This window comes from Cnephaeus nilssonii (genome assembly GCF_951640355.1).
Source record: "Cnephaeus nilssonii genome assembly, chromosome: 13".
Classification (NCBI taxonomy): Eukaryota; Metazoa; Chordata; class Mammalia; order Chiroptera; family Vespertilionidae; genus Cnephaeus; species Cnephaeus nilssonii.
Window position 1 is genome coordinate 57282301 of NC_137084.1, and position 21081 is coordinate 57303381.

At 41.4% G+C, this 21081-nt stretch overlaps 1 protein-coding gene and 1 pseudogene across 2 annotated transcripts in view; one reads left to right on the forward strand and one right to left on the reverse strand.

Annotated features, from left to right (window-relative positions):
• Window positions 1-15013, reverse strand: part of LOC307109647 (speckle-type POZ protein-like) — a gene marked incomplete at both ends in the record, with an annotated part of 90279 nt that extends 75266 nt beyond the window's left edge. Inside the window, one exon of the mRNA XM_079788470.1 lies at window positions 13961-15013. Coding sequence (XP_079644596.1) covers window positions 13961-15013 — 1053 coding nt within the window. The remainder of the gene's footprint in view (window positions 1-13960) is intronic.
• Window positions 3333-4519, forward strand: LOC307109645 (upstream-binding factor 1-like protein 1; annotated as a pseudogene). Its single transcript has one exon. The product of its transcript is annotated as an upstream-binding factor 1-like protein 1 (transcript).
• Window positions 15014-21081: the final 6068 nt, after the last annotated feature.

Sequence of the window (21081 nt, forward strand, 5' to 3'; positions counted from 1 at the left end):
TCCAGGTAAGGTTACACCCACTTGCTGAGATTGGCTTATGTTTTCAGGGCAGGGGAGGTGGGTGGGTGGGAAGAGATTAAAGAACTTGTTTGCATATTTGAATAACCCAGGACATGGACAATAGGATGTTGAGGGCATGATGAGGGGAGTGGGGGCAAGCTAGAAGGTGAAAATAGTGGGAAAAGGAGACATATGTAATACCTTCAACAATAAAGAATTATTTTTAAAAATAATATCAATAATAAAATAAAGTAGAAAAGGAAATGACATGGCTAATTAGGTTACACAGATGGCTGGTTAGGTTTACAATGTATAGAAAGCAACATTTGGGCCCCTGACTTGTTTGGCTGAATGGATAGAGTGTTGGCCTGGGGATTGAAGGGTCCCTGGTTCCATTCTGGCCAAGGGCACATGTCAAGATTTCCAGCTTGGTCTCTAGCAGGGGACATAATTCTCTCCCATCATTGGTGTTGAAAAAGAGAGAGAGAGAGAGAGAGAGAGAGAGAGAGAGAGAGAGAGAGAGAGAGAGGGAGAATTATTTTTAAAATATATATTTTTTACTTCAGAGAGGAATGTAGAGGGAGTGGGAGAGAGAAACATCAATGATGAGAGAGACATTGATTGGCTGCCTCCTGCAAGTCCCACAATGGGATCCAGCTCACAACCTCGTCATGTGCCTGACCAGGAATTGAAACCTGACCTCTTGCTTCATAGGTCGATGCTCAACCATTGAGCAACTCTGGCTGGGCAAAATAAATCTCACTTTTTAAAAATTATTAAAAACAAATGATAAATTCTTGAAAGCCACATACACTAAAAAGAGGTGAAGTACCTGCCCTCTTACTCAATGTGTAGGATTGTAAATGAATGTAAGGGATATTGATCAGCAAATGATCACAAAATTAATTCTGGGATAATTATCTCAGACATTCCTCAACATGTTGTATATCATCTATGGAAGCATATAGAGGAAGAAGTTTCATTTTTTCAGCAAGAATAAAATAATTCTGTGAGAGGCTGCACTGCTGTAGTGCTGTTACATAGTTCTGCCCCTTACAGGGATTTGTCCAACAATCACTTGCACTACTGTTCCCTGGATTTGTGATTATGTCACACAGAATTTTAAAATTCTATAATCTTGCAATCTCGTTACTACCTAAATAACAAGTATAGTAACTAGCCTGGTTGGGGTGACTCAGTGGTTGAGCTTTGACCCATGAACCAAGAGGTCAAGGTTTGATTCCACCCATGAACCAAGAGGTCAAGGTTTGATTCCAGGTCAGGGCACAAGCCTGGCATTAAGGTTTGATACCCAGAAGAGGGCTTATAAAAAGCAGCTGATCAATGATTCTCTCTCATCTTTGATGTCTCTCTCTCTCTCTCTCTCTCTCTCTCTCTCTCTCCTCTCTCTTCTCTCTCCTCTCTCTCTCTCTCCCTCTCTCTCTCTTCTCTCTCTCTCTCTCTCTCTCTCTCTCTCTCTGCCTCCCTCTCTCTCTTTCTTCCTTTCTCTGTAATCAATAAGAAAACATATTTACAAAAATAAATATAGTAAGCAATCCATCATAGAATATCAAATAAGAAAGGAATCTCAGGTTTAGTCATCTGCTCTTTGTTTTCTTCTTCAGTTGTACACAGTAGATTCCTCTTCCTTATTTGAGCTGTTAAGATTTTTTTTATTTCTCTGCATGTATTCATCTTTTCTACTAACCTATAATCTCCAGGTCTAGGAGATTTGTCTTATCATTGAATACTGGGTTTGGGGAAGTAGAATTGTAAAGTTACCATGGTGCCTAGCAAAACTTATTTATGACAGTTTAGTTATTATATTTATTGATTTATTATTTATTTTTATAAATTTATTTTTATTGATTTCAGAGAGAGGAAGGAAAAGGGTGAAAGAAATAGAAACTTCTATAATGAGAGAGAATCATGGGTAGGCTGTGTGCTATAAGCCCCCTACTGAGGACCAAGCCAGCATCTCAGGTATGTGGCCTGACCAGGATTTCAATTGTGACTATGGACAGCCTGCCCACAGAATTATTTGATTTTTGCTGAAAAATGAAACTTCTTCCTCTATACGCTTACATAGATGACTGGCAACATGTTAAGGAATGTTTGAGATAATTTTCCCAGAATTAATATTGGGTTCATTGCTGGTCAATGACCCTTACCTTAATTTACAATCCTATTCATTGTGTAAGAGGGCAGGTATTTCTCCTCTTTGTAGGAAATGTGGGGTTTGATGGATTTATCATTCATTTTTCAATAAATTTTATAAGGTGAGTTTCATTTAGATTTTCATGTTTCAACTTTCTAGGAAAGTTAGATTATTTTCATTTCATATATTTATAAAAATCAGACCTAAATTTCCCAACATTTTATAGTTTAGGGCAGTGGTCGGCAAACTCATTAGTCAACAGAGCCAAATATCAACAGTACAATTGAAATTTCTTTTGAGAGCCAAATTTTTTAAACTTAAACTTCTTCTAACGCCACTTCTTCAAAATAGATTCACCCAGGCCGTGGTATTTTGTGGAAGAGCCACATTCAAGGGGCCAAAGAGCTGCAGTTTGCTGACCACAGGTTTAGGGAAACAACTTATGTGGTGGGGGTATCAGTGATTTGTTCAATTGTGACAAATGCCAACAAAATACAGGTAGCATGGGACCTCTGTTAAAAATAATTTTCTACAGCATCTATAAGATGGTGACTATCCTAACTAATAAAAGAGAAACATGCAAACTGAATGTACCTCTGCTAGGCTACCAGCCAATAGGAGTGACTATGCAAATTAACACAACCAAGATGGCGAGGCCCATAGTGGCCAGGTGGTGCTGGGGCTGCTGGAGTGGATTGGAGACACAAACCCGCAGGCCTGGCACCCAGCAGCCCCAAGGACCTAGGCAGAGGTGCTGGGGCTGCTGGCGGGGGGTGGGGGGAGGCTGGAGGTGGAAGCAGAGATACAAACCCGGAAGAAACCTGTGGAAAGGGAGATAAACTATCATAACTTTACCTCCCTTTCCACAAGATGAGAGAACTGCCCCTGGATTATTTGGTGATGTGGCCCACACCTTTCTACAAACACAGGGTAATGATATGACCACTCCCAGGAAGGTATTTTGTGGAAGATCCACACTCAAGGGGCCGAAGAGCTGCATGTGGCTCGCAAATTATTTTCTCATTCATTTTTCTATTTCTCCTCAGAAATACAGAGCACGCACTGCAAAACTTCCAAAATAGCTCAGCTGCTAAGACTTAAGCTTGAAGACTTTTGAGTTTCTACTCTGGTGTTTGCATAACTGGGACCTCATAAGTAGCCCAAAGTCCTAGAAATGGCATTGACTAACGGCCAAGACCAATGGCCTAAGGAAGATATTGTGATGTTACTGGACCTCCTGAAGAATAATCTGCCATCCAATGACAAACACTCATTCAAAACAACCCAGTCACATATGGACTGGGGAAAAGTAGTTTTAAAGGTTATTCGGGAGAAATGTGCAAACTCAACTAGTTAGAGATTTCTAGGAAGATAAGAAAGTATCAGACTTTGACAGAATTAGTCCTGGAAGCTAAGAAACATGTTAAAAATTCTTACAAAAGCAAAAAACTCAAGAAACATCCAGACATGCCCAAGCAGCCCCTGACTCCTTACCTTCACTTCTTCAAATGCACCCCAAACTCAACAACCAGCAACTGATCAAGCTCATGTCTGAGAAATACAAGGAGCTCACAGAGGAGAGGAAGCTGAAATATATTGAAGATTTCCAGAAGGAGAAACAGGAGTTTCAGGAGAAACTATCTCAGTTCAGGAAAGACCACCCTGAGTTAGTGCAGAACTCCAAGACATCTGTTGTCCCCAAAAGAAGCCAAAGCAGAGCCCCCAAGAAGTTCCAGAGAACTGGGAAAAAGTGAAGTCTTCCCCAGAAAACTATGTTTCTGAGTTTAAATTCCTTGGAGAGCCCAAGAAGCCCCCCATGAACGAATTCCAGAAGTTCCACCAGGATTTGTGGTCCAGTATGGAGCTGCAAGGCCTGCCCTTGAGGGAGCGCATGGTGGAGATTAGCAGACGCTGGCAGCGCGTCCCAAGGAGCCAGAGGGAGCATTATAAGCAGCAGGCTGAGGAGCTGCAGAAACAGTACAAGGTGGACCTGGAGCACTGGCTCAAGAGTCTGTCTCCTGAAGAGTATGCTGCCTACAGAGAGAGAGCCTCTGGGAAGCGTAAGATCATGAACATGCGTGGAGGCCCGGGACACAAGATCATCAGGACACATGTGCAGTCTCCATCAGCAAGGCTCTGCAAGAAGGGCTTGCACAGGAGCAGGGGCTGCAGGCTCCCAGGATGGCATCTTCAGAGACAAATGGGGACCATTCTCATGCCTCACAGAGATCTGAAGGAAAGAAGGAGCACGAGGAAAAGGCAGAAAGCAGCAGCTCCTCAGACTCCAGCAGTAGCGATGAAGATGACAGCAGCTCCAGCTCATCTTCCTCAGGGGACACCTCTGACTCAGACTCCAACTGAGCTTTGTTCATTCCTAGATGGTGGGACAGAAACTTCCCAACAGAAGTCTTTGGCATCTGTGTAAACTGAAGGGCTCTTCTCCCTGTCCCTTTTTATTGCTTTGCTTCTCACTTTCTTTCCCCTCTCCTCCTCAGTACAGAGTAGCACAGGTTGGGAAGCAGGGAATTGGGACAGTACTCTCAATATCAGGTCCACACACCTGAGAAGAGAGGTTCCTGCTGGGAGAAAAAAAATATGTGTGAGCCTTTCTTTATTGGATCCGCCTACACCAGCAGTACCACTCCCTCTAGGAGCCCCAAGCAATGAATGATCTTGACACAAACAGTGAGGTGATTGGGCAGCTGTGAGGAGCACACTGCACTAGACTGCGAATTTCTGGAGGAAGAAGTTTTGCTTTCCTCATTTTCTGTCTGCCAGAGGTCGTCTGGGGCCACCATGAGCCTGTGACTCCTACATTCTCTGCAAGAACTGTAGCTCTGGACTCTTGCACTCATCTGGTGTGAGAAAGGAGTTGGCCATTCTTAATGTGAGAGTGGGCAGCATCATGTAGCAGGCAATATTTATACATGGATATTTAACTCTGACATTTCTATGAGTGTTTCTTACTAATTTCAAATAAAATTGTATTTTCTAAGGTTAGATTTTTCATTTGAACAAGGGCCGGCATGAGAATAAATGTTTTATAACTTGGGCCATTGCTGCTCCAAGTAGTGTCTGCCTTTGTTCTTGGCAAAACCTAAATTCTTTCCTGTTGCTCCAGGTTCAAGTGAATCTCCTATTTAGCTTTCAGGGTTGATGGGTGGGTGAGTGGATGTAAGAATGAAGGGATAGATAGATAGATGATAGATAGATAGATAGATAGATAGATAGATAGATAGATAGATAAAAATACAAATATATCTGGATAGCTCTGGCTGCTGTCCTCATTGGTTAGAGCACTGGCCTGCACTCCAAAATGTCTTGAGTTCAATTCCTAATCATGAAAACCTACCTGGGTTGCAGGTTTGATCCCTGCCCCAGGATGGGGTGTGTTTGGGAGTCACCCAACTGATTTGTCTCTCACATAGGTTTCTCTCTCTTTAAAAATCAATGGAAAATATATCCTCCTGTGAGGATTAACAAAAAAATATAAGGTATATGCATAGATACATAAATAGATACATAGAAAGAGATAGATGTGCAAATATACTCTATTCTGTTCTACTGGTCTGCCTGTGAATTATTGTTGCAGTACCACATTGCTTTGATTATTTGGTTTATGGATATATTTGAAAATCTATTTAATGTGAGATTAAATTAGATTCTTTCCCCCTGTATATTCCTGGCTATTTCCATATTGTGTTCTCATGAATATAAGCATGATAAAAGTAATCATATAATATTTATATGCAAACCATTAAGGTTTGAGCATTTAGATAACTAGATATCTTAGTGACTTATTATTAAGTGATTTTCTGGATAAAGTACATTTTACAAGATAAAGGCAGCATTAACGTGTTTTATACCTCTAATTCTTTCTCTTTCTAAAAGTGTTGGTTGGAATATTCTTTTTTTTTTCCTTGTTAATTTTTTTAAGTGGTTGGAATATTCAGAACAATGTTAAGTAATAGCAGTCATATGTGCTTGTCTTGCTTCTGGCTTTCAAACTCATGTTTAAAGGATTTGCAACTATTGAAATTATGCTGATTAATATTTCATTTAAAGTAAACTATATAACCTAGTCCTAAAATGCCTATGTGTTTATATTATTGTTTTCACTACATAATGTGTATTATTATTTAACACATCACTTCTATCATTGATCAATAATATTTACCTTACATATATTTGCATCAGGAATTGTATGCCCTAATATTAAACACTCATCATATTCCAGAAATAAACTCACTTTCTTATTCCATATTGAAAAGGTGACTAGAGGTTAGGCAGATTTTCCAACCATTCCTATGCTGGGAATGTGACATTTACACAAAGCTTTTGGGTATATTCACTACATTCACTAACTCTTTTTCATAAACTAGGTTTGAATTGTTTTCCTCACAGTAATGAAACCTGCCTGGGGGCAGGAGGCTGAGGGAAATAAGAAACATCTTCTATACTAATAAAAGGGTAATATGCTAATTAGACTGGGAGACCTCCTGGAAGACCTTCTGGATGTCCTTCTGGAAAAAGCCATGATGGCAGGGCCGAAGCAGAGGTGGTAATCGGTGATCAGGCTAGGAGGGAAGGGCAGTTGGGGGTGAACAGGCCAGCGGGGAGGGGGCAGTTGGAGGTGAGCAGGCTGGCAGGGGGAAGCAGTTGAGGGCAAGCAGGCTGGCGAGGGGGGGCATTTGGGGCTAGTAGGCTGACAGGGGGGACAGTTGGGGGAAAGCAGCCCAGCAGGAGGGTCAGTTTGGGGTGAATAGGCTGGCAGGCAGAGTGGTTTGGAGCAATCAGGCAAGTAGGCAGGTGAGCGGTTAGGAGCCAGCAGTCCCAGATTGTGAGAGGGATGTCTGACTGCCTATTTAGGCCTGATCCCTGTGGGCCTAAACTGGCAGTTGGACATCCCACAAGGGGTCCCAGATTGGAGAGGGTGAGGCCAAGCTGAGGGACACCCCCCACCATCATGCACGAATTTCATGCACTGGGCCTCTAGTTACTACAATAAAGCTGAAGTATTTCTCCCTCTCTCTTTCCTAGAAAATAAAAAGAAAGTGAATTTATGGAAGAGGATCCAGGGAGGGAAATCTCTCAGAACAGTTCCAGATACCTAGCCTGGGATCCTTAACAGATAGTCTCTTTCACTTTGCATAAAATTGGAGAGAAAGTGAAAGTCAATTATCATGGAATCATCTGAGTGCCATGATGTGCATGGTGACTGACAGTCCAGAGGAAGGTGGCTATTCCTGTGCCTGTGATCTCTGAACTGAGTCTCAAGGAGCTAGCAAGATCAGGAGGGAAAATGAGGTTGCAGAGTGATTTGGCTCATGCACTTATCCACTTATTGATTGGCTCTCATTCATCAGGCATTCCTTTCTTCAAGGACCATGAACTCCTGGTTTCCTGAAGGGGTCTCTCAGTCTGTTTTCCCTGTTGGGATCTGCATATTCTCATTTTAGTCTACACACTTTTATGGCATGACCTCATTTTACATCTACATCTCCACAGAAATTCAGTTCACAACGTAAAGATCTCATGGGCCTCTCCAGTACCATTTTCCTCTGAAACAGCATTCTCAAAGTGTCAGAACCAGAAATCATCCCAAATCAAAACCTGCTCCTTCCTTGAGCATCCTCTCCACATTGATCCCACCCATCACCACTTGCCCCAATGCTTTTCATTGTACTTTCAGTGATGTTCCCTCCTCATCTCCACAAGCACAGTGAAGGCGGCACACCCTCTCCACTCACAAGAAGAAATGGAAATGTGAGTCTCAGGAGGGGTTTCATAGGGCCTGCCAAGCTTTCATAAATTATTCTGGCTCTAAATTTTCTTCAGGCTTTGCTTGTTGCTAAACACAGAATGAGTTAATAAAGAGTGAAGGAAAAATTGTAATTCCACGGTCGATGATTATAAATTTGTAATAATTAAAAGACAGAAGGGAAATATTTTTAATTAACCTTATTTTGGAGCAGTTAATAACAAGTTGAATGGAAGTACAGAGTCTTCCCATATTCCTCCTTTCCCCACACATGCATAACCTCCCCTATTGTCAACATCTCCCACCAGCATGGCATGTATGTGTGTTACAGCCGATGAACTCACATTGACATAACATTATCACCCAAACTCCATAGTTTCACTATTGGTGTAGAAAAATATTTTTTTCAATGTAACTTAGAATTTTTATTCCAACTCACCATATTGATCCCTTCACTTAATATTTTTCCTTTTGATGCAATTTATTGGGGTGACAGTAGTTAAAAAATTATACAGGTTTCAGGTGCACAATTCCACAACACATCATCTGTATACCGTATTGTATGTTCACTATCGTGTAGGAAAAAATTTGTAGGAAAATATTTTTAATTTAACACGTCAAGACTTTGAATATGGTATCTTATCTATATACATAGTGCAGACCCTAATTTTTTGTTTCCTCTTATTAAAATAAATATTAAAGCCAATTTAGACATTTTTATTGAAAGAACAGGAGTAATGCACATGACATCTAGCATTCAAAGTAAGACTAATACTCTTATTGTCTGTAGATTTCTTTCTTTTCAGTTTCAGTGGGAGGCTAAGTGTAAACACATGCATTTATTCTCAAAGTCCTTGGAGACCTTTCAGTTTCCTATGAATGACATGGTATGCTTATTTGGAATATTCTTTAGCAGATTGTATCACTTGTCTTCCCTCTTGACATTAAATTTGCAAAATTACGTTTAAGACGTTCTTTCTACTTCAAATCAGCAGAATGCAGAAGTCACTTTTGCCACTAGGTGGTGGTACAGTTTACAACCTAGGCTACATAGATTCATAGAGTCAATTAGGGTTCTGCTTGTGAATTGACAGCATGCATTTTCTGATTCATTCAGCACATCCTGTTTTAGAAGCCATGTCTCATTGCATGGGATACAGAGATGAATGATATAGTTTCTGACTTTATAACACTCACAGTCTAGCAGCGAAGATTGACCAATGTAATCAGTAAGAGGAAGCATTATTTGGTCACAAAAAGCACATACACTGGAATTGAACAAATATATATTAAAATTCTGAAGTTGCTATTATAATAAGAATACATTGGTTAACATAATTATCTCTTTATCATCTCTTTCCCCATTTACTAGTATACATTCATTAACTGCTAATAAAATTACAGTGAGTTCTGATAACAGTAGAGAGTAGCTTCATATTTATACAATGCTTGGCTCACAGTAGATTTATAGAAAATGTTACGTTGATTCTATTAGAGCTGCTATAGCAAAATATGATAGGCTGGGTAGCCTACAAACAATAGAAATTTAGCTTTTACTCTTCTAGAGGCTGGAAGTCTCATTTCCTGTCCCTGTGTCATATGTGAAAATTAATATCCTGTTAATTTTTAAATGTTTTTAACCAAGATTTGATTATGATTGAATGTATAGGTTATTTTTTTGTAATTAGTTCACTGTTATTTTGAACAAATTTTACAAAATGTTGGAAAAATCACTGTAGTAATTTCACCACTAATAAATATTACATGTCTACAACTATAGTCTACATACATAAATCCAACTGGCACCACTCTTAAACAATGTTCCGGGAATGATGAGCACGTGATCACACCACATCCCATGCATTAATGGTTCTGTAGTCACTGGCCTGATTTCTACAGCAGTTAAGTGGTTGGCCCATTTTCCACATGCAGGTAGCCACCCCCTATCCGTGAGCATTTGTTTTCACCTGATGACTGGTGTTTGAGAGCTATTCAGTATAAATTTAAAATTACAGTGTCTCCCTCACATCAATATTTTTCTGTCTCTGTCTCTCTCCCTCCATTTCCCCCCCCTTCCACTCCCTAATAAACAGAGAAGATACTAATAATCTTCTTTTTAAAAATATCAGGGGGAAAAAATATCAGAGACAAAGGAACTGGGATCAATTGGTCCAAAATCTCAACAGCAATCCTGAAGGCTGGAAAACAATGAAGCAATGAATTCAAATTTCTAAGGGTACAGAATTTTCAACCAAAAGTTGATGCCCAGCCAAACTATAGAAGAATTGTGTGTGGCATAGATAATGTTTTCAGACATGCATGGTTTTTAGCTCTCATACACCTTTTTCAAAACGTTCCTGAAGGAACAAGTAGAGCATATACAAGAGAGAGTAGGAAACAAAATCTGAGAACATAAGATGCAATAGAGGAGATAAATGAAGATATCCTCAGATTTCTCTGTGAAGGGAAATATTACAGGCAGGAGCTGGGCCCCAGGCAGAGAGAACCAGAGAACCCAGAGGTCCCTCAGGGGATAATGAGCTCTGCCACATCACCTGATGTGTTTGAATAGATGAAGAGTGTGTGGTAAATTGCTTATGGGTACCTGGAGGAAAACAATAAAAGTGTTCTAATCCACAAGTATAGTGCAGCTATAAGCTGAGAAAATGGGATGAGGTTTAAGTGTTTGGAGGCTGAGAGAAGAAGCCATGTGAGAAAACTGAATGCCTATCTTCCCTAGTAAGAGGTAAATGGGTAATACATAAAACTGATTAGTTGAAAGTGGGTTAGTCTGCTGAAAAGAATCAAAGGTGGGTCAAGCATGTAATTGGGATAGGGGACCCACATTTTTCTTTTATTTTTCCATGGCACGCTTTTCAAATTTTATTGTACTTTTTACATCACCATTGAATACAACTGGGCTCTGTGACCGGAGCTTTGGATTGTGGGACCAGGGAGGGCGAGGCTGTGATGAAAGCCAGGGAATGATGACCTAGCTGCAAAACCTTCAGGAATGAACCCCGTCCTTGGGTGCTGTCAGCCATTGGTTCTTGACTGTCCATGGGTCAAGGCAGGAGGCCTGGCTGGTGGCTGCAGCTCAAATCCACAATCCAGGGCGATCACTGGATCCTACAAGCCTAGTGGCACAATTTCAGGTCTTTAAACCACTTCTCCACTCCATGTCCTGCATGCTTCCCTCAAACAAGGGTCCTCCCATGGTTTTTCATTATCAATTGTTCCAGTAATATGTGACATTTTATGAAGTATATACCTATGGTACTTTCACAAAAGCAAAAGCTATAAAATTTTCATTATCATGACCAGCATCAACAATAAAAAAACTAAGACTTGGATATGCCATTGGTTATTATAACTTTCATGTTTACTGATTGGAGATATAATCAAATACAAATTCAAATGTTTGCAGGTCTTGATATGAGACTGGTTTTGAATGATGATGGGTTAAGAGCAGTGGTCAGCAAACTGCGGCTCACGAGCCAAATGCGGCTCTTTGGCCCCTTGAATTTTTAGCAAAGGCCAGCTTAGGAGTACCCTAATTAAGTTAATAACAATGTACCTACCTATATAGTTTAAGTTTAAAAAATTTAGCTCTCAAAAGAAATTTCAATCGTTGTACTGTTGATATTTGACTCTGTTGACTAATGAGTTTGCCGACCACTGGTTTAGAGGAATCAAAGACGATTCCTACATTTCAAGTTTAAATAACTGGGTGAAAGAAATACCACAAGATGAAATGGAAAATATATTTAAGGGAGTACATGGAAGTTCAAGTGACAAGGCTCAGGACAACAGATGCAGGAACTGTCCCCAGTAGAAGCACCATCTGAACTATGCTTTCTCCTTTAAATTCCTCTCCTTCTCTAGTGCTTCAGTCACTTTTCTTGATTCAGAATGATTTGTTTATTTAAAATATATTCTAAATGTTCCTGAAGTACTTATGACAGACATACCAAATTTTTAATACACTGCATTTTGCCTAAAGCAATTCTGAGTCTTCGGAAAAACACTTCAAAATCACTACCACATCCCATCTTGCTGATCCTGGTAGAGAGAGAATTCAGGAGGGGAAAGCAGAGCAACCCACACCATCCTTCCCCAGTTTCTGCTGCAGAAGCAGGACCTAGAACATAGGGCTCTAGATAGGGGTTTCCTCTTGAACCTTGCCTGGTTCTAGCTCCAGGGCCCATAAATGCCTTCATAACCTGGGAACCTGGCTGGGTAGTGTCTGGGAGCTCTCTGGGTTGTGCCTCCAGGAGAGCAGCCAGGGGAGCTCTGGGCCTCTGTCTCCTGGACAGCGTTGTTCTCTCAGCTTTGCACCCTGAGTGGGCTGTGTCAGTAAGCCAAGGTCAGGATCATCTTGGACTCATCCTTTTGGTAAGAAGGCCGCCCAAATACGAAGATCTCAGCCTCGCCTTCAGGGTACCCCTGACTGACAGAAGCAGGTTCTGCAACACACATTCAATGTGTGCAATATGCTCTCCGCCTCCGTGGACAAACTTCACTTCCACTAGCCACCCCTCCAGGTGAAGTGCCTTCGGACTCTCCAGGGCTCAGAGTGGATCCAGGAGGAGCGCTTGGTGATGTGTCTGAGCACCTGGAATGGTGTCCCCTCCCCCTGCTCCATTTGCAGGAGCATCTGAACTGCCTGGTGGTGGCCATGCTGCAGAGGCCCTAGCAGAGAGAGGTGGCACAGATGTCAGCCAGCAGGTTGCAGTTGGGCCTGGCTGCAGCCTGGTTTTTATCCTGTGTGCGTGTGTGTGTGTGTGTGTGTGTGTGTGTGTGTGTGTGTGTGATGTTATAAACTTGAAAAATACAGAAAGCCCAGAATCTGGTACAAACCCCTAAACTCTATGATATTTGGGATCTATTCTTTCCATTTTCTCTGTCTTCATTCTTTTATCCAACTCCATATCTTTATTTCCCCTTCGTCGACATATTTTACTCTACTAGCATGCTTTCTATGTAGCTATTTGGATGCATAATTTAAATATAATTTCACTAAAAACATTAATTGTATGATGTGATAAGCTTTGAATAGTGTAGAGTGGTGTTGAAAAGCAAATTACTAACGGTAGCTTATATGTTAGGCGATACAACAAAAGAAATGAGTATCATTGAAAATGAGCATATTTTTGACATTAAAGCAACTCTTCATATTTAATCAGGAAAATAAATGTTTTTCACAGAGTGAGGCTAAAGTTGGTCTTTCAAGATGTTGCTTTATTATGAGGTCAGAACAGCAAGAGCAGTTTTGGTTGTCACATCTAATAAAGTGCAAGGATGACCACAACATCTGCAGAACAAGCAAATCCCTAAAGACACACATTTGAACATTTTTGAATTTACATGTTTATGGTCCAATATAAGACTTATCTCACGCTGGCCATTGTCTCAGACTTCAGAGCTTTGGCTCAGACATGAAGGGTCAGGGGTTTGCTTCCACTCAAGGATGCATATCTGGGTTGCAGTTTCCACCCCTTGCAATGCATCTGTCTGGGCATTGCATCTTTTTCTCTTTCTCTGAGTCTCTGTCTCTCTTTCCCTCCCTCCTTTGCACTAAATCTAAAAATCAATGGGAGAAAAATATCCTTAGCCCAGCCAGTGTTGCTCAGTTCGTGAGTGTCGATCTATGAACTAGGAGGTCAAGGATCCATTGGTGTTCAGGGCACATGCCTCGGTTGTGGGCTTGATTTCCATTAGGGTGCATGCAGAAATCAGCTTACCAGCGATTCACTCTCATAACTTATCTTTCTCTCTCCCTCTCCCTTTTTCTCAAAAATCAATAAAAATACATTAAAACATATGATTCCTTTAAAGAAAATAATAAAACTAAAAATCTGGGGCCAAGATGCAGACTTTCTCCCCCCACAGCAGAAGAAACACTTTACAGATTGCGCAGTGTACCTGGTGCTCAATGGCAGCAACTGTGGCTGTTGCTTCTGGAAAGTCAAGGGAGTCTCACAACAGGCAGGATCTCAGGACTGCTTCCGGCGCTTGTCTGGGGGTCCTGAGGGGTTCACCTCAGCCATCAAGTGGGGATGGGACGCCACCATCGCCTGCCACCCAGAGGTCTCCATGACATCCTCAGCATGAGAGTTGATGAAATCCACTGCCTGAGTTTTCAATTGATCTGCGCTGTGGAGGTCAGCCAAGGTGAGCATTTCTGCAGCATTGTCCTCATTCAGGTGACTGCTGAGGGCTTCCTCACACATGACCTTCAAACGCTCCAGGGCATACTTGTCAGCAGCTGCCAGCAAACCATCAGCCATTGTGTCCAGGTTGGGAGCCTTCCCAGTGTAAATGAAGCACATCATTTCCTTAAACACTCCAGGCTCCACGTCAATGATTTCCACCTGATTCTTTTTGCTCTCCTCCATTGCATGTCCAAACATGGCCCTAAACACTGGAGAGCGAGCTGCTAAGATAGCTTTGTGAGCCTGGACTTCCTGGCCAGCCACACAAAAGCAACAGTCTGTGAACCAGGAATTCTCCCAAAGTCCTCCTAGCTCATCGGCCAGCTGGCACTCCGGAACCTTCACCATCTTCTTGGAATTCTGGCCAGAAATGGTGATGGAATCTTGCACCACACTCACCTCACAGAAGAGGGTCAGCTTGTCATCAGGGAGAAACCTGTAGGCTTCATCCAAGAGAACATCTCTAGGGATGAATTTCTTGAATCCCCAGTCTGTGCCTTGTACAAACCTATATGCACGGTGACTCTCCAAAGACTTGGTTTCTTCTCCCTTGTCATTCAGGATGGAGAATTTGAATTTTGCCAAAAATATACTCTTTGGAGAAGTGACTAGAAACAGGTAAAGTGAAAGGTAATTTTTGCTTTCTTCATTTTGCCCTTTTGGGTATACTCTCAAACACCATTTCAGTTGATCATTGGCTTCTGATGAAAAGGTTGAACTTTGAATGACTTCACCTGTTTCCTGCCTGCAAAAGCTAAAGTTACTGATGGTCCACATGTGGGAGAATTTCACTACTTTGATCTGTGTGTGGCACCAGCTCTCAGCTACAGGGCCACTGGACATTTCTGCCAGAGGTGGAGGACTTAGAACCCTTGACATTGCAAGTTTGAAGGTTAAACAAGATTTCCAAAGTCAGAGGACAAAGATTTCTGTTCTCTTTTCAGCCACGTTAAGTCAGTAGTGGGAAGATGAAGTTGTCTTGTCTAACAAGAAATCCCTCAGAGCAGGACGAACAGCTTCTGGTAACTTGCTTGCATTCGCTGCATACTCTCTACAACATCCAGGCATTGTTTCTAATAACAACTGTCTGAAAGTTGCATGTAAAATGCTTGGCTGGTGTTGCTCAGTGGTAGAGCGTTCACTTATGAAGCAGAAGGTCTCAGTTTCATTCCAGGTCAGGGAATATGGCCACTTTGCAGGCTCGATCCCCACTGTGGGTCTTATAGGAGGCAGCAATTCAGTGACTCTCTCTCTTCATTGATGTTTCTATGTCTCTCTTTATCTCCCTTTTTCTCTGAAATAAAAATAAAATAAATAAAACATAAATGCTATCATAGCAGACAGATGCCCAACAATATCTAAGATTCATTTAATAATATTTATTGAGTTTCTTGTGAGTCTCAGGCATTTCTTAAAGTAATCCTCTAATCCAATGGTGGGAAAGTCCTGCCTGAGGCCCATATAAGGCCCCCAAAATCATTTGGTCTGGCCCTCCCAAGGCATTAGGGGTAATTTAAAAGTTTGACCACATGTAACAGGCTAATTGTTAATAATTTCAGTTCATTTTGTATGGCCTTCAAACAATGTTATAAATATCCAAATGGCCCTTGGCAGAAAAAAGGTTCCTCACCCCTGTAATCTAATCAATTTACACTACAGTATAATCCCTAGAGTAGACCCACAGGGAACACTCCCTAAAAATCCAATTACTTTCCCTTTCCAACACTTAAAAGAAATCACGAATAATCCAATACTTGGGAACTCTCATCAAATTTACAAAAAAAATTTGTCAGTCTTACGTGTAAAAAATCATTATTGTGAACACAATTGCTTTCTCCCCATTTGTAATTAGATTTAGCATCTTTTCCAGTTTCTTTGCTCTTTAATTTTCTTTGCAATAAATAAAATTGTTCATGTTTCTATTGCATAATCTATTACTTTTATTAACTCTAAGTATAGATTTTTCATTGCATTCTAAAAACAAATTACTTTCTGACTAAAATTAAAGATATTACACACTTATAGTACATACTAAAACATTATTCTTGGCCAAAAGGCAGAGTTAGTCTCCTTCCAGCCTCTGGTCATAGCATGCCCATCCATCAGCTAGTACATAATCTTGTTTTATGTGTATTTCTATTTAAAGATGTCTTAGTTAATATATATTGTTTATTTATTAACATTGAATTCATGGCCAACAGCCCTAGAGCTCATTTCTTAAGGAAGCTTATCTGACAGAAACATTATCTCCATAAGGCATATCCCAGTGCTTTGGCACTAAGTTTGGGGCTGTTTTAAACAGTTTTGTCACCAAGAAACAGCACCCAAATGCCAAAAACCTGGCATAATAGATCATGGAAAAGACACTTACTTGCTATTTGAGCTTCTCCTTGTTCAAACTCTGCTTGGAATATTCAACCTGCAGGGCTCAAATTTCTCCTTCTCATTGCAAGTCAACTGGCAGATCCAACTTCAGTCAGTCTACCCTGGAGAAGTGAAGTGCCTCTGAACAGATGGGCCTTTTATATGACTCCCCTTAGGCCACACCCACTTGCTGCAATTGGCTGAAATCTATAAAGGTTGTAACCATCTTGAATGGATTATACAGATTGTAGTCTGAGAGCTAATTAGGATTTCAACACAAAGAAAACAACACATGGGGGCTGATACCTTAACAGAATGTAAATGTGTTTTGCTGTAAGATACAGGAAACTTTTCAATAGGCAATACAGTAGTAACTACAGACACTATCTTATTCAGGCGTCCTCAAACTACGGCCCGCGGGCCACATGCGGGTGTTTTTGCCGTTTTGTTTTTTTACTTCAAAATAAGATATGTGCAGTTTGCATAGGAATTTGTTCATAGTTTTTTTTAAACTATAGTCCGGCCCTCCAACGGTCTGAGGGACAGTGAACTGGCACCCTGTTTAAAAAGTTTGAGGACCCCTGTATACTGTAGAAAATTAATTTTAACAGAGTTGCCATGCTACCTGCATTTTGTTGAAATGTATCACAAGTTAACAAGTTATTGATGCCCTCGCCATATGAATTATTTACCACATTATCAAATGTTTGGGAATTTAAGTCCAATTTTAAAAAATCTATGAAAATAATTAACCTTCCAAGAAGTTTAAAAAGTGAAAATCTAAGTAACTCAACTTTAAAAATTATGGGAAAACAAATGTAAAAGCCATCGAAGACCACATATCCTAGAACAGTGGTCGGAAAACTCATTAGTCAACAGAGCCAAATATCAACAGTACAATGACTGAAATTTCTTTTGAGAGCCAAATTTTATAAACTTAAACTATATAGGTATGTAGATTGTTATTAACTTAGTGTACTCCTAAGCTGGCCTTTGCTAAAAACCCAAGGGGCCAGAGAGCCGCATGTGGCTCTCGAGCCGCAGTTTGCCGACCACTGTCCTAGAAAGAGGTGAAATAGCTCTCCTCTAAATCAGTGCATAGGATTGTAAGCCAACGGAAGGGTCATTGACCAGCAAGATCCCCAAATTAATTAATTCTCAGAAAATTATCTCACACATTTCTCAACATGTTTCAAGTCACCACGTAAGCATATCTCAACAGACATTTCATTTCCCAGCAAAAATCAATCAATTCTGTGGGCAGTGTGCCCTCCTGTTGTGCTGTTACCTAGTGCTGTCCCTTACAGGAACTGGTCCAGCACTCACATGCACTATTATTTCCTAGATTTCTGATTCTGTCACACAGCATTTTAATATTCTATAAGTCAGGCCCTGCAATCTCATTCCTACTTCAAATAATAAATACAGCAACTAGCCTGGCTCTTGTGGTTGAATGATTTAGTCTACACCCATAAACCAGATTGACTTGGTTTGAATCTTGGTTAAGGCACATGCCAGAGTTTCAGGCTAGATTTTTTTAGGGGGCTTGTAGGAGGCAGCCAATCAATTATTTTCTGTCAACATCTCTCTCTCTCTCTCTCTTTCTCTCTCTCTGCCCATCTCTCTGAAATCAATTAAAAACACACACACACATATTTATCAAAATAAATAAATATAGTAACTAAGTTATTATAACCAAGTTTTCCTAGGTAGCATAGTAACTTCTCAATTCCCCTCCACCACATCCAGTCTTCTAAGGTAAGGCAAAACCCCTAGAATCTGCAGATTATAGGTTAGTGGAAAAGGTATATGCAGGCACAGAGAAATAAAAAAATTCTCAAAGCTCAAATAAGGAAGAGGGATCTGCTGTGTACAATTAAGAAGAAAAGGAAGAGCAGATGACTGACTGCACCTGAGAATCCTTCCCCCTCATCTTTCCCTGGAAAAGGCCAGAGGAAGACAATCACTAAAGAGGATTAAAGAGGTTGGAATGCCTGCCTTACAATGAGCTTACAAGGAGCTGGGCAATAAGCAGGAAATAGCTACTTCTCTGCCATGGGCAAGTTCTAAAACATTGGACTGACCCTTCTGATGTTGCTCAGCCATTTAGTGAAGTGCCTACTCAAGTCCTCTAAATTGTACAATGATCATTAGATTTTTGGTCTTATTTTGAATTGTAAGAGTTCTTTGGATACAAATCCTTTAACATATATATATATATTAAAATATTGGCCCCAGAAATAAGAGGTCATAGGTACATTCTGTGCCTGGGTTGTGGGCTCCATCCCTACTGGGCAGTGTGCAAGTGGCACAAAACCAATGAGTCCCTCTCATCATTGATGTTTCTATCTCCCTCTCCCTTCTTCTCTCAAATCAATAAAAATATATTAAAAAACAACAAAATGTCTGCTGTTACCACATATATTCAACACTATGATGGATTCCTATTCAATGCAATTAGACAGGTGAAAGAAAGAAATCTTCTAAGAGGAAAGAGGAAAGAAAGATATCATAATTTATATTATTAACACAACATGATTGCATAATTAGAAATTTTCCTGAAATCTATAATTATTGAAGTTAGGAAGAAATGAGATCAGTAAATTTCCTCTAAACTATAAAAAATAGAAAAGAAAATTTAAAGTGCATCTTATATGATCAGAAACTGAAATTCCTGAAAACAAATCTAATAAAAGTCATATGATTCTGTGTATATAAACTATTAAACACCATTGAAAAAAAAGAAAGAACTATGAGTCCTATAAATGGGAATATCCCATATTCATGGATTGAAAGACATAATATGGTAACTATGTCCATTCTCACCAAAGAGACCAATACCATAAATAAGATTCAAAGCTTAAAAAATGTGTGTGCATATACATGTGTATGTAATTGAGAAATTGGTTTATAAATGTGTGTCTGACTAGGACTCTTAGAAGATGTTTTGGAGAGACAGACCAAATACTAAGAATGAATTAATACTAGTTTGTAGGCATTATCACCTCAATTACTTTCATATCTACATAGCACACATATAACTGCTTCCATGTTGTGGGGGAGAATATTTGTTTAAAAGAAGAGATAAACTGTCATAAGAACAGGGTATAAAGGTCTGAGAAGATATATCTCAGCTTTTCTTTCCTTCAAGCAATGACCTTGAATTTATGTAAGATACTAGAGGCCTGGTGCATGAAATTCTTGCACAGGGGGAGAGGGGTGGGGGGTATCACTCAGGCCAGCCTGCACCCTCTCCAATCTGGGACCCCTCTAGGGATAACGGGCAGTTGGACATCCCTCTCAATCCAGGACTGCTGGCTCTCAACTGCTCACCTGCCTGCCTTCCTGATTGCCCCTAACTGCTTCTGCCTGCCAGCCTGATCACCCCCTAACCACTCCCCTGCCAGCCTGATTGATGCCTAACTGCTCCCCTGCCAGCGTGTTTGCCCCTAACTTCCCTCCCCTGCAGGCCTCGTCACCCCTAACTGCCCTCTCCTGCAGGCCTGGTCCCCTCCCAACTGCTCTCCCCTGAAGGCCTGGGTCCCACCCAACTGCCCTTCCCTGCAGGCCCGGGTCCCACCCAACTGCCCTTCCCTGCAGGCCTGGTCACCCCCAACTTCCCTCCTCTGCTGGCCTGGTCACCCCTAACTGCCCTCCCCTGCAGGCTTGATTGCCCCCAACTGCCCTCCCTTGCAGGCCGGGTCCCTCCTAACTGCCCTCCCCTGCTGGCCTTATCACCCACAACTGCTCTCCCCTGCTGGCCATCTTGTGGTGGCCATCTTGTGTCCACAAGGGGGCAGGATCTTTGACCACATGGGGGCAGCCATATTGTGTGCTGGAGTGATGGTCAATCGGCATATTACTCTTTTATTAGATAGGATAGAGGCCTGGTGCACGGGTGGGGGCCAGCTGGTTTGCCCTGAAGGGTACCCCGGATCAGGGTGGGGTTCCCTTGGGGTGTGGGGCAGCCTGGGTGTAGGGCCTGTGGTGGTTTGCAAGCTGGCCACGCCCCCTGGTGACCCAAGCAGATGCCCTGGTATCTGCAATTTATTTACTGTCTACAATTGAAACTTTGTAGCCTGGAACGGAGCCAAGCCTCAGGCTCGCTCCATGGCCGGCAGCCATTTCTTTTGGGGTTAGTGTTCTTCTATAATTGAATCTTTGTAGCCTGGAGTGGAGGCCTAAGCTAGCCAGGGTTGCAGAAGCTTTGCTTCCTCCATTGCCAAGGGAAACTCAAGACTTCCACTCTTTCCAGCTCAGTGGCTGCTGCCATTTCTGTTTGGATTTGTTTACCTTCTATAATTGAAACTTTGTAGCCTTGAATGGAGGCTTAGGCCTGCAATGGCACACGGAAAGCTTGGCTTCCTTTGTTACCGGAGAAACCCAAGCCTCCCTCCTGCTCTCTGTGGCTGTAGCCATCTTGGTTGGGTTTATTTGCATATTTGCTCCTGATTGGCTTGCGGGCATGGCTTGCGGGCATGGCTTGTGGGAGTAGGGGAGTTAGGATCAATTTGCATATTACTCTTTTATTAGGTAGGATGGTAATCCAGGCAGCTGCAGGGGATTTAGAATCTCAGTAAATT